The 14886-nt window shown below is 34.7% G+C and overlaps 1 protein-coding gene across 2 annotated transcripts in view; it reads left to right on the top strand.

Annotated features, from left to right (window-relative positions):
- The window catches only part of didum (dilute class unconventional myosin), a 179350-nt gene that overhangs the window by 113221 nt on the left and 51243 nt on the right, over nucleotides 1-14886 (top strand). Inside the window, exons 48-50 of one of the 2 annotated variants that reach the window (XM_080169607.1) lie at nucleotides 7778-7868; nucleotides 8982-9086; nucleotides 11708-11800. In XM_080169607.1, coding sequence (XP_080025733.1) covers nucleotides 7778-7868; nucleotides 8982-9086; nucleotides 11708-11800 — 289 coding nt within the window. The remainder of the gene's footprint in view (nucleotides 1-7777; nucleotides 7869-8981; nucleotides 9087-11707; nucleotides 11801-14886) is intronic. The other variant, XM_080169606.1, reaches the window with a different exon arrangement.

Here is a 14886-nt window from a genome sequence, read left to right on the forward strand (position 1 = left end):
TTTGAAAAAAATAACATGGTCTCAAATGATTCCAAATTGCCTAATTCGGCGAGAAATGCAAAAAAAAAAATTTTTTTGGTGGCGGCGGAAAACGGCGGCGGGCGGCGGGAGCGGCGGTCCCGCCGCCGTTTTTTTTGAAAGATACCTCTAGTTGGGGTAATTACTGACCCAGCCCAAAAGATTTTATCCAATTATCTCTAAAACTAAGGGAGTAGCACCCAAAATAAAATTGCTGGTATGTCGTGGCACGAGTCACCACATTTTACCCCCCCCCTTTTGCATAACGATTAGTAGACAGTTATAACATACTTCAAAATACAAAAGCCTTAACTCTTCTTGACGTAAACACTCACTATTTTAAAACCAGAATTTTCATTGCTTTACTTTACTTAAGAAACAAACCTTGTATAATCTAAGATACGTGGTAAATATTTATGAAAATTACTTTCGACAACCCAAATTTGTAAATATATATATACTCTGGAAAAATACATTAATATCCTTATTGAATATTTTTTTTCAGGCTTTATATAAATTTTGTCGTACTACCAATGTTTTGTACATTTTGAGAAGAGAGTTAACTTAGATTATAGTTCAAATATCTAAAGATATTAAAATAATGGATGAAAAATAGATTTTTATTTTTTATCCTAAATTATGATAAACAAAATTATGGTTAAAAAGGTTAGACTTTACTTAGGTAATTAAAAGGGGGGGGGGGGGGCGAAAGTGACACTTTTTGAAACCAAAACTAAAAGTCAAAGGAACTCAACTAAAAAAAGTTACAGGTCTGACATTTTGCATGGCAGTTGCTTTATAGGGGTACAATATGGAACTGTGAAGAAACGGCGGCGCAACCGCCGAAAACCGCCGAGAAAAGGCAAAAAAAAATTCGGCGGGAAACGGCAGATTTCGGCGGTTGCGCCGCCGTTTCTTCACAGTTCCATATTGTACCCCTATAAAGCAACTGCCATGCAAAATCTCAGACCTGTAACTCTTTTTTTAGTTGAGTTCCTTTGTTAACTTTTAGTTTTGGTTTCAAAAAGTGTCACTTTCGCCCCCCGACCCTTTTATGAAAGCACCAAAATTTTTGTAACAATAAATGATATAGGGCGGTTACAAAACTTTGGGTGTCATACCGGTGTAATTTCCTTCATTGTATCCTAACTCTCTAAAAAGCCGCGGCTAGCTGTTAAAAAAGCAAGGCACCGCCGATTTCCTTGCGGTTTAATTGCAACTGCAGGGTACTAGAAGAATTTCTTATACTCTATTTGTGGAACATTAGACACTTTGCTTAAGTCTAAGATACACAAATAAGGAAGTCTGTGAAAACTATATGACTACAGTTTAAATTCTTTCTTTTGGGTATTGGGGTATTGTCATTGGAGAGAAAAAATTCTTCAGTCATTAATTTTTTTTTTATGAAACTTAAATATTTTGGTCTATATAATAATGGTTTGATATGCATATGGATAATATCTGTTATTGGAAACGGAAATATGTTTTACATTTCTTTCCCCGACTTTCCATTTATAATTTAACCATTTTAAATTCTCAGATAATTATACAAACGTCACCATTAAAGTTTTTTTATTCTGATGAATTCTAACATTTAAAATAAAAATTTTAAAGAAAATTAATTTAAGATACCTAGTACATTTGTAAGTGTTTGATATTTTAAGTTTTTGAACTAGAAGTAAATTGATATTTTTAATGTGAATTTTTAATTTGTATAACTTTTGTCGATTCTTTAATTAGAATTAGAGAAAAAAAACTAGATAATCATTGTTATAAAATCTTGTTTATTATGCAATTGACTTCGTTCCTAGCTTCAAGGGACTAAATTATGAGAGAATTTAAGGATAGATATTTATAGGATTTAGGATTCTACTTATCAGTGCCAATAAGGGGGGGGTTTTTAATGCAACCATCTCGTAATCAATGTATAAATGGCACTTAGAATTCGAATTTCGATCTGAAATTTTGCATGAGTAATCCTTGGTAGGTCTATTTTCCCTAAATCGAACAAAAAGTTGGAAAAGTAACGGCTGGCAGCTGGCGGCTCAGCCGTTTAGCCGTTTTTTGCCTATTTTCAGGGCAAATTAATCGTTAATTACGTAGGAATCAACTTTTAAAAACATATTTTTGGTTTAATTTATGTTAAATGATAGCAATAACCATTTTTTAAATTTCTAGTACCAGCTGCTAAACGGCTAGAACCGGCTGAAAACGGCTGGGAGCTGCAAAGAGTATGAAGAGTAGATAGGGCATGTGACATGTCTAGGGGTAGGTTTTTATGGTTGCTGAGCTCAAAAATGCTACCAAAAATATTGGCAGCCCATCCATATGGCAGCTGAGTAACAGCTGAAGCTCAGCTGGTAGCGGCCAAGAGTAGAATGAGTAGATAGGGCTTGTAACGTGTCTAGGGGTAGGTTTTTATGGGTGCTGAGCTCAAAAATACTACCAAAAATAGTGGCAGCTCATCCATGTGGCAGCTGGGTAACGGCCGCTGCTCAGCTGGGAGCGGCCAAGAGTAGAATGTGTAGATAAGGCTTGTGATGTGTCTAGGGGTAGGTTTTTATGGGTGCTGAGCTCAAAAATACTACCAAAAATAGTGGTGGCCCATCCATATGGCAGCTGGGTAACAGCTGCAGCTCACCTTGGAGCAGCCAAGAGTAGTAAGAGTAGATAGGGCTTGTGACATGTCTAGGGGTAGATTTTTAAGGGTGCTGGGCTCAAAAATGCTACCAAAAATAGTGGTGGCCCATCCATATGGCAGCTGGGTAACAGCTGCAGCTCAGCTGGGAGCGGACAAGAGTAGAATGAGTAGATAGGGCTTTTGACATGTCTAGGGGTAGGTTTTTAGGGGTGCTGAGATCAAAAATACTACCAAAAATAGTGTCGCCATATGGCAGCTGGGTAACGGCTGCAGCTCACCTTGGATTGGCCAAGAGTAGAATAAGTAGATAGGACTTGTGACGTGTCTAGGGGTAGGTTTTTAGGAGTGCTGAGCTCAAAAATGCTACCAAACATAGTGGCGGCCCATCCATATGGCACCTGGGTAACAGCTGCAGCTCAGCTGGGAGCGGACAAGAGTAGAATGAGTAGATAGGGCTTTTGACGTGTCTAGGGGTAGGTTTTTAGGGGTGCTGAGATCAAAAATACTACCAAAAATAGTGGCCGCCATATGGCAGCTGGGTAACGGCTGCAGCTCACCTTGGAGCGGCCAAGAGTAGAAAAAGTAGATAGGACTTGTGACGTGTCTAGGGGTAGGCTTTAATGGTTGCTTAGCTCAAAAATACTACCAAAACTTGTGGCCGCCCATCCATATGGCAGCTGGGTAACAGATTTTTTTATTTTTGGGAATAATGTATTAATGAGCTTGGCACCTATAAAAACTTACACCTCTTTGACACATCACAAGCTATGTCTTAAACTGTTTTTAACCTATTTTGAAAGGTATATCAAAAATATACTCTTGGCCGCTCCCAGCTTAGATGCAGCTGTTACCCAGCTGCCATATTGATAGGCGGCCACTATTTTTGATAGTATTTTTGAGCTCAGCACCCATTAAAACCTATCCCTAGACACCTCATAAGCGCTATGTACTCATTCTACTCTTGGCCGCTCTCAGCTGAGCTGTAGCTTTTACACAGCTGCCATGTGGATAAGCCGCCACTATTTTTGGTAGTATTTTTAGGCTCAGCACCCCTAAAAACCTACCCCTAGACATGTCACAAGCCCTATTTACTCATTCTACTCTTGGCCACTCCAAGGTGAGCTGCGGCTGTTACCCAGCTGCCATATGGATGAGCTGCCACTATTTTTGGTAGTATTTTTGAGCTCAGCACCCATAAAAACCTACCCCTAGACATGTCACAAACCCTATCTACCCATTCTACTCTTGGCCGCTACCAGCTGAGCTCTAGCTGATACCCAGCTGCTATATGGATGGGCGGCCACTATTTTTGGTAGTATATATGAGCTCTGCACCCCTCAAAACCTACCCCTAGACACGTCACAAGCCCTATCTACTTATTCTACTCTTGGCTGCTCCCAGCTGAGCAGCGGCCGTTACCCAGCTGCCATATGGATGAGCTGCCACTATTTTTGGTAGTATTTTTGAGCTCAGCACCAATAAAAACCTACCCCTAGACATGTCACAAGCCCTATCTACCCATTCTACTCTTGGCCACTACCAGCTGAGCTGCAGCTGTTACCCAGCTGCTATATGGATGGGCTGCCCCTATTTTTGGTAGCATTATTGAGCTCAGCAACCATAAAAACCTACCCTTAGACATGTCACATGCCATATCAACTCTTCATGCTCTTGGCAGCTCCCAGCCGTTTTCAGCCGGTTCTAGCCGTTTAGCAGCTGGTACTAGAAATTTAAAAAATGGTTACCTATTGCTATCATTTAACATGAATTAAACCAAAAATATGTTTTAAAAAGTTGATTCCTACGTAATTAATGATGAATTTGCCCTGAAAATAGGGAAAAAAACGGCTATACGGCTGAGCCGCCAGCTGCCAGCCGTTACTTTTCCACCTTTTTATTCGATTTAGGGAAAATAGACCTACCAAGGATTACTCATGCAAAATTTCAGATCGAAATTCGAATTCTAAGTGCCATTTATACATTGATTACGAGATGGTTGCATTAAAAACCCCCCCCTTAGGGTGGCTCCTGCCAAAATTCTAGGCTAGGGTGATTTAGTAATTCAGTAACTTCGACGAGAATTTCGGGTCAGTTTGTATTGTAAAATAGAATACACTCAGCGTCTTATTAATCTAAGATTGGCCAAAGGATTCTCACTTACAATCACAGTGTGCATCTGAATCCAAATTTCAGAGAATCAGGGTTACATATAAACATACATGAAAGAAGAAGAAGAGCCTTGAACTACCCTCATGACACCTTGACAATTTTTGGAGCTCAACCCAAACTCCCAATTTCTGAGCTCTTAAATTATACAATTTTGCCCTAAAAACATATTGCAATGGTTGTATTTTTTACAAACCTTTTTTTTTATTTCCCGCATTTTTGTTAAGGCTGTGACGTATGTAGCATACTAAAGATACCACAATGATTAGAATTTATTAATAAGGGGGGGGGGGGGGGGCGTAATGACACTTAAACTTAAACTGTGAGCAAAATGGTCTAAATATTGAGCTAGACACTTGAAATTGGTACATAAGCAAGTCCAAGGTACTACATCTAAATGACAAAAAAATTCATTTTTATTTTATTTTTAGGTTAGGTTAGGTAAGAAAAACCTTGCAAAAATGGGGTTTTCAGGCCTTTTTTGGTCTATTTTGAAGGAGAAATTACCTTTAATTGTTTTTATTGGGTTTTTCCCTTGAATACAATATGTCTAGGACATTATACAAGATGCATTTTTTCTTAAGTTTGTGTGTCATACATCAAATATAGGTTTTTTGAGTTTTGGTCCCAAACTTGCTGAATCATCTTAAATAATGTCCTTATGAATAGACATACAGTATTTAAGGAAAAAACTTAAGAAAAAAACAATTAAAAGTGAGTTTATACATGAAATTACACCAAAACAGGCCAAAAAGGCCTAAAAATCCCATTTCCGCAGGGTTTTCTTACCTAACCTTAAAATAAAAAATTTTGATTTTTTTTTCATTTTTTATTATCTATAGGACTAGGCTTATGTACCAAGTTTTAAGTGTGTTTTAAGCTCAATATTTAGACCATTTTGCTCACGGTTTAAGTTTAAATGTCATTACGCCCCTCTTATACATAAAAAATTCCTTCCTTATATTATAAGTTATGAAAATACTAACGGCTATCCCCTTTCAATTTTACATAGTTTCAAAAAGGAAAGAAAAAATGGAGGGGGGGGGGGGCTTAATATTTTTAGGGACGATTTCTCTTGGGAGTGCCTTTGCATTAATAGCTACACTGTAATGGAGAATCATATCGGTTTAGCGAATAGAAATATAAGAATAGAAGCATATTCTGAACCCTTTTTTCGTCAAATCTAAGAAGGAACATTTCTAGCAGAAAAAAGTATTGTTTACTTTCGAACCAAGCTGATGTGGATTCTTAAAAAATTATAGCCTCGCTACTCGATAGTAAGGCAAAATTATTTTTGTGAAAAATCATCCAAAAGCACATTAAAAATCGATTTTGGAGTTTTTTTACAAAAATAATATTGCCTCACCATCGAGTAGCCAGCCTAACTTTTTTTTAAAGAATCCATCCCTGTTTGAAGCTTTCAAATTTTTACGAAATTTTTGGGCAATTAATTCTGATTCCGCAAAGCTTTCTAGTAAGAAAATATACTGTTTACAGCTGACTTTTATCTATGTGTGAAATGAAAAAAATTTCAACCAATGAGATTAAATGTATGTACCGATGCGATTCTCCTATTGGCTCAATCAGATATTACCTCTCTTTCTTAGTTCCTTTATTATTTAGCGTTTAGCAAGATCTTGGAACTGGCAGACAGACACACATAGACACTTTAGTATATAGATTGTACTTTGGTTAATTAAGATTGGTTGGATCACTACCCTGTGACCCTGCACTACAGCCCGCTTTCTACACCTTGTTTGGACCCGTTTTTCTCATCAAGCAGTTTTCCCTAGTACAAATTTATCTCCGAGTTACATCTAAGTACTATTTGGCAGTTATCGTCATCCAGTTAGAAAAGGTTTTCTACGGGTAGCCAAACTAATGAAGCAAATTGCCTGTCTTAGGCGTTTAACTTATTTTCTTGTCTTTTTATGGGACTTTCTATTTGATCCAAAAGGAGTAAGTTTTTTTTTTATGAAAACTAATATTGTCTAATTTAATTAAAATGATTTTTTTTCTGGAAATTACCTTTGTCCTATATTTATATACATTCTCTATAAATTGTCTTAATCACACAGGGTTGGTAAAAAAAACAGTTTAAAAAAAAAAGAAACCAGTTTGGTTTTTTGTTTAAACCGGGTTTTTTTTTAAAAAACAGTTTTTCTTTTGGTTTTTTTTTAATAATATCCAAATTAATGTATTCTAATTTAGTATAAAGTGAATTATCTGTATATTTTATATATCTGTATGTCTCTATTTCACTTTCTCTACTGTTGTATGCTATTAGATATAATCACCAAAGTACAAGATTTAAACTATTAAAAGAATTTTATATCAGGTATTTAGGTTTTTGACACTTATTTACTTTATTATTTTCTTTATAAAAAGATATAACTGGAAAGATATGCCTTTGTATAAATATTTTTTTTTAAAACCATCCCCACCTTGGTTTTTTAAGCTTGTTTTTTTTTGTTTAAACCACTTGGTTTAAACCAAGTGGTTTTTTTAACGCCAACCCTGTAATCAAAAGAATAAAAAATATATATACAAAGGAATTTCTTCAACTATTTTTAAGTAAGATTATCTTATTGTTTAAAATAAAATACACAGAAGTAAAAAAAATTCTTGACGATTAATATTACAATAGAATAAGAAATATTTCATGAATTATTTTAAAACTATTTTGTATTATAGTAGCAAAGCCTATTTTGTTTTAGTTTGAATTTTTGATCCGTATTTCACACAGATTTAGCATTTTAAGCACTTTTATGCATTTGCTCAATTTTGGGAATATTCCAATATTTTTCGGTGTTTTTCTTAGGATGGTGGTGATACCCTCTCCAAAATAGTTAAAAACGTTCCCAGGACATATGAGAAGCTAACGTGTCAAAGAGAATGAAATTGGTTCATTGCAGACAGACATCATTTTAAAATTTTGATCATCTTGTTTAGACGTGAGCATGAGAGTATGGGAATGCTGGAGTATGATAAAACTCAAGAAGAAAAGGTTCTCAGAGCCCTTATCCTGGACCTCAAGCCAAAGGTTAGTCAATTAAGGACCTTTATAGAGAAAGGAGTCAGGGACGCACTTAATCGTTATGATATCTACTGTTCTACCCCAAAAAAATCTTAGGAGGAAAGGTGTTTGGGATAAATTAAATTTTTTTAACAAATAAAAATAAAGGGAATTTTTATCTTATGCCCAACCCATTCGGGGGAATTTAGACCTGCGGGGCTACCAAGTACCCAATATAACCTTTCTTAATCTGGCCTAAAGTATTAAAAAAAATCAAAATATAGGGGGTGGGGGAGGATTCTGATTAACTTAAATTGCTATATTAAGATATATTAGTTACAAAGAGAGGGGTAGGTTTCTGGTAGAATCCGTAAAGGTGTGTGTTTTAAGGCTTAAAAATAGTAGTAGAACGATAATATTCACTAAATATGTGTATTTCTTATTGAAAAGAACTATAGACAATTTTTTTTAACAAGTTAAGATAATTTTTATCGTTCTACTACTGTTTTTTACTTTTAACATATAACTTTTACATATTTTACCAGAAACTTACCCCTCTCTTTATATAAATTCTAAACTAATTACAAATTTACTTTGTAGGTTGCCAGTCAGATGTTACCTGGGTTACCCTCGTATTTACTCTTTATTTTGTAGGTTGCCAGTCAGATGTTACCTGGGTTGCCCGCGTATTTACTCTTTATTTTGTAGGTTGCCAGTCAGATGTTACCTGGGTTACCCTCGTATTTACTCTTTGTTTTGTAGGTTGCCAGTCAGATGTTACCTGGGTTGCCCGCGTATTTACTCTTTATTTTGTAGGTTGCCAGTCAGATGTTACCTGGGTTGCCCGCGTATTTACTCTTTATTTTGTAGGTTGCCTGTCAGATGTTACCTGGGTTACCCTCGTATTTACTCTTTATTTTGTAGGTTGCCAGTCATATGTTACCTGGGTTACCCTCGTATTTACTCTTTATTTTGTAGGTTGCCAGTCAGATGTTACCTGGGTTACCCTCATATTTACTCTTTATTTTGTAGGTTGCCAGTCAGATGTTACCTGGGTTACCCTCGTATTTACTCTTTATTTTGTAGGTTGCCAGTCAGATGTTATCTGGGTTACTCTCGTATTTACTCTTTATTTTGTAGGTTGCCAGTCAGATGTTACCTGGGTTGCCCGCGTATTTCCTTTTTATGATGATCAGACACCTGGATTATATGAATGATGAAAAGAACGTCAGAACTTTGATACAGGTACACAGCTTTGCTTTGGAATAGGAAGAAAGATAGGTACAAGAGCACAACGGTCTAAGGGTGGAAATTTGGCAAAAAAGTCATGATCAAATTTTCTTATTTTAACTTGATATTATTGATTTACATACCCCAGCCCATGCATAATGGACAAGGAAAAGAAAAAATTACGTTTGGAACTAAGTTTTTTTTACTTCAAAGTTGGGTCAAATCAATATTTTTTGAAGGTCAAAAATCTACTTTTTATTTTCTACCTAGATATGAAAAATAATTTTTTTTTGCATAAATATCTATTAAAAACTAATTTCGTTCATATTCTTTACAAATATATATACCAAATCAGTAAATAAAAACATTTTTATTATATATTTTATGCTTTGAAAGTAAATTTATGAAAAAATCTTCGTCATTTTTTTACTGAAAAATTTAGCAAAAAAAATTAGTTTTCCTCATTTTACTCCTAGTTGCGCTACCGACCCCATACCAAACCATATATGATTCTAAATTTTGAGAATATAATACAACTTTAAGTGAAGTTTCCAGAGTGGGGTCGGTAGCGCAACTTTAGAAATTTTTAATCTGAAAATTGCCTGTAAAACCTAAATTTGAGGGGGGGGGGAATTACAAACCATAACAGCAATCTTAATTTCTCTGGTATTCCATTACTATTAAAGATAATTGAGTAAAACTTTTTAAAATTAATCAGTAATTACTAGAGGAACAATAATTTTAAATGAAAACCGCGACTTACCCGCAGTTCCCGCAACAAAAGCCGCCGCCCGCAGATTTTAAAAAACAAAACATTTATTGCATATAGGTCATTTCTTTTTTGATTTTAGTGTTTAGGGAAGGTGTTTGCAACTCTAGTCCTTAGAAGGAAAGTGCAAAAATGAATTTTGTAGTAGCGTAGCTACTTTCAAATTCGCAAAGTCCGTCAGTCTTTATGAATCGATATGTAAACATCGTGAATTTCTTTGCTACGACTCAAGACGGTTGAAAGAAAATCTTTTTATGAACATTATCTGTACAAACAACCATCTACTGTAAGATTTATTTGGTCCGTCGGTCTGTTGTTAATTCTCTTACAGACATTAGATATCTGTAGGGAAAATTTGATATACTAAGCAGTTTTATTTTGTAAGAAAGCTGATTATTTGGTGATGGTTAAGCTCACCAACAAGCATCTACTCTTTAGTTCACTTGGTCCCCTAATCTGTCTGTAAAACTCTAAGAACATTAAGATTTCAAAGAGTAAATGTGTTCGTTTCTTCTGTCTTTTTTTTGTAAGATATGTTATGATTTAGCTGGCAAATACTGTTTTAGTCTATTACTTGGTCTACCGGTTTTTCTTTACTGTTCTAAAATTAATTAAATTTTGTTTGATATCAATTTATGATGGTTATCTTATTTTTGGTTAGATAGGAGGGGGGAAGGGGGGGCATTGATACAAAAAAATATTTTGGTCAGTTATGAGAATACTTTTTTCCTTTTAAACTCAGTATAATACCTTTAAAAACAGTAAAATTTTAACTTCTGGTTTGGAAGTAGAAAGGGGGGGGGGGTGGCGGTGTTGGCCCCTGTAGGCCCTTGAGGGACAGTACTAAATTTAAATAGATACTTATAATGGTAAACTATAAAAGTAGAGAAATACACATAAAATACTTTACAAAAAAAATTAATCAATATCTTTAATGGGAAGCTCGATTATCCAGTCTCAATCTTCATTTTCTTTAAGTTTAAAACGACCTAACCTCTCTTAAATAAATTATAAATATTAAAAAGCAGTTGTAAGTGGATAGTAAAAGGTGTATTATAATACTTTTATTTCAATATATCACTTTTTTTATTGACTCCAAACAGCCAAATGAGGTAGCAAATAACACGGCGAAATTAGGCGGTAGACGGCGGTTTCGGCGGGAAATCCCTATTATCTATTAATAATCGTTTATCTAGGGTAGTAATTGAATCAGGTTAAAAATTTGGTTCAATTATCTTTAAAAATAACAGAGTAGTAACAAAAATTATATTTTAAAAATCACCCCTTTTTGGTTACCCCCTAATCACATTCCTGTGCACGCACCTATACATGACAAACTTTAAAAAGTTGCCTAATGTAATATATTACTCATAACTTTTTATTTTAATGAATTCGGACTGGTAGAAGTGTAAATATTTAAATTTGATTAAAGCTATACCAAATTTCCACTAAACCCCTTAAATAGACCATAGTGAAGAGTAGCCGAAAACCTACCGAGGTCCAATTCAATTATTCGACTTTTGTGTACAGTAATTTTCGAAATCTTTGATATACAAATATCGTCCAAGCACTTCAATATTACTACATACTAATATATCTAGCTGGATATAAAATGTGTATAAAATTCCAAAACGGCAAGACTGATTCGTTTCCCATTTTTTGAAAAGTTTTCTACTGTTTCTAGGATAGCTAAGAATAATTAGGGTACCTAGCTAAAAAGAATTAAAATATAGTTTTGAAAACAGAAGACATAAGAAATTAAGGGAAGGTGAGGTTGGACAAAATTATCATTGCAGATTATAACAGTTCAACATACATAAATAATTACATGTGTATTAAGATTGTTACAAAAATTGAAACTTTTCAGGGTGGAATAGCTTGTATAAAGAAGACCATTAAGAAGCACAAGGGACAAACAGACATCGAACTCAAGACCCTCTGGCTCTCAAATACCCTCAGGAATTCAAACCATGATATTAAAATATTTTAGGACATTTGGAAACCTAAAGAGTATATGTCCGTTTTATTACTCTATTTAAATTAGATAACTTTATTTTGGAATTATCCCTCGAAGCAAGTAGTGAAGCACACAAAAACACTACCCCCTTTTGACTTTTTAAAAAGAGTCCTATAGTATTTAGGCATAAAATAAAAGAGAACGTGGTAGGTATTATCTATTGAATGTAAATCCTGCCGCTTCTATTACCACCTTTAACTATTTTACCTACGCCCCACCCCTTTTTTCAGAGGGAATGAGATATGAACTCCCGGTAATAGGGATGGCAATCCGTCAAATTTTTGGACCGGATCCGGATTCGGATTCTTACAAGAATCCGTCCAAAAAAGGCGGATTCCCGCGGATTCCGGATTCTTATTTTGGCGGATTCCGGATTCGGATTCCGGATTCTAGCAATATTTTTAAAGGCTTTTAAATTTTTAATTTTAGCCTACCAATTAAGAATCCGAATCCGCTATTAAAAAACGGATTCCGGATTCGGATTCCAAAATTGACCAAAAATTGGGCGGATTCCGGATCCATGGATAAACTTTTTAAATACAGAATACTGTTTAAGAACATACTCATATTTTTAGGACTTGATTATAGAGATGATTCGCTTATAATATTGTGCCTTGTTGTAATATGAATTAGTACTCCAAAAATAAGATCAAACGGATTATTATATTTATATCACATAAGAATTTGTTGTTAAAGAAGTTAAAAACCAACATGTTTAAAATGGACATACAGAATTCTGATAACGATTATAGAGTTGCTACGCTTTCTAATTCGTACCTAACTACTACATGAATCATCATGCAAAGTTTGAAAACGATAGGACAATTCTAACATGCTTAAATAAACGAAAAAAGCTATCCGTTCCAGACGGACGCACCGACCCTAATTATAAAAAAGCTTCGCTTTTAAAAACATGTGACCTAAGTTCAAAATGTTTTTACTTTGAAAAATATTTTGTTTATTTTTTAAAAGTTCACGTGAAATATTTATTATTCAGCAGTAAACTTTTTATATTTTAAAGCAATTTTAAAATAATCTTAAAGCACGATTTTTTTTTCTTGTATATTTTCACAAATGATACTAGCCAAAGATTAGAAATTGCTTCTCAGTGTTTTTACCCCTGAAGACTAGCTCTAGGCTTTAAGAAAGCTTTTGCTTTACACCCCCCCCCCCTACAAGCAAAATTTTGATGAAAAAAACGTGTAAAAGTTTAGATATTATTGAAAGGCATGAAAATTGCAGGGATCTGTAGCCGCGCCTCAGCCGCGCATATGCCTCAAATTTAAAGCCGCTTAGGTGCATAAAATAAAATTCTAAAAATTTAAATTGTCTGTTTAGGAAAAGGTTTTAACATCCAGCTCAATTGGATACAATATGTTGATTTCACTTAGGCTTACACGCGGCTGTCGAGCCCTGCAAAATTGTTTCATTACAATAGGGTAGCCGGGGAGAACTCGTAAACAATGAACCTAGAAACAAAAGATAATTGGAATAAGTTGAATTTTATTTGTTCTATATGTGGTGTGGAAGATGTATATCAACATCCTCAATCCTCTTTAAATTTTAAGGAGGGGGGAGGGGAGGGTTGCTGGCCTCAAGATTCACACCCCCTTGCAAAACCCTGTGTATGCCACTATAGATATGTGTTGTGTCATTTCTATCCGTTTTCCTTATTTTTCCAATATATTTGTTTTGTCTGCAACTTTCCGTGTCAAACATCAAACTATTCTAAATAATAATAATCTGTATTTAACAATCTTTGATAAAACTCTCCTAACAATTATTTAATCTTATAAAATTTGATAATATTTCAATGTAAACTTTTCTTTTTTTGTTAAATAGGACTTAAATAATGTTTTTTTTTTTTGGGGGGGGAGGGGTTGATATTTAGATATTTAGTAGGCATAAATATACCTACTGGAACTCCCCCCCACCCCATTTGTTTTCTTCTTTTTCATATTTTATTTTAAAAAAGGTGGGGGGGGGGGGAGTATCTCCATTAACCTGTAGGGGCGAAGCCACTAGTTATAATATTGTTAATAAGAAATATGCTTTAAGTTTCCAAGAATTAGTAATGTTAATAATACTCTTAATAAAGTAAAAGCATTATCTTGTAAGTAAATATAGGTATTATTCTTTTGTAGATATAATCAGGGATATAAATGTAAAGACGTTGGCTGATAAATTGATGTAAATCTCTATTAATGATCACACAATTACTCTTTCTGTAAATAATAGTTCTTGGTTGAAACGTTTGGACACTCAACTTAATGAACCAACCAATCAAAAGTCAATAAAAGTCCCTAAAGTTGCTAGCCAACTAATAAGAAAATGTCAATATAAATCCTTGAGGACTAGATTAATAAGCAGCTCTATGTTGTCATCCTTTATTATTATTTTTGTACAAACATATGAAAATGAATGAAATTAGAATATTTTATGATTCTGCTAAGAAATTAATATAGCGTTTTGGTTTTATTAGAATTATTTGATTTTCCTTATAATACTTAATTTTCTTATTAAAACGTGTATGTATTTTTTTAGTGCTTTTTACCCAATAATAATAAACAAATATTAGGGTTGGGCCGGATATCCGGTTTGGCCGGTTATCCGACCGGATATCTGGTCATTTTCAATATCCGGCTGGATACCGGATATTAAAACTATCCGGTTACAAGATATCCGGCTGATTTTTGACACCGGATATCCGGTTTTCTGGCCGGATATCCGGTAATTAGCCGGATATCGAATGTTGGCCAGATATCCGGCCGGAACCGGATATCCAGCATTAGAAATAAGCCGGATACCCGGTATCCGGCCAAAAAGTATCCGGCCCAACCCTAACAAATATCTCATACTGTAGATTAAACTATTGGTTGAAAAGTTTGGTCATTGCAATATTTTTAACCCACAACCCCAAATCAATACAAGTTTTTGAGCCAACGAATTACAATACTTTGGGTACCAGTGTAATTTACAGTCCATTGTCCTCTCCCTCCCTCCCTAGATATCTGGTTTAAGAACGCTAA

The sequence above is a fragment of the Acartia tonsa genome, chromosome 8 (genome assembly GCF_053477335.1).
Source record: "Acartia tonsa isolate MP-2025a chromosome 8, ASM5347733v1, whole genome shotgun sequence".
Lineage (NCBI taxonomy): Eukaryota > Metazoa > Arthropoda > Copepoda > Calanoida > Acartiidae > Acartia > Acartia tonsa.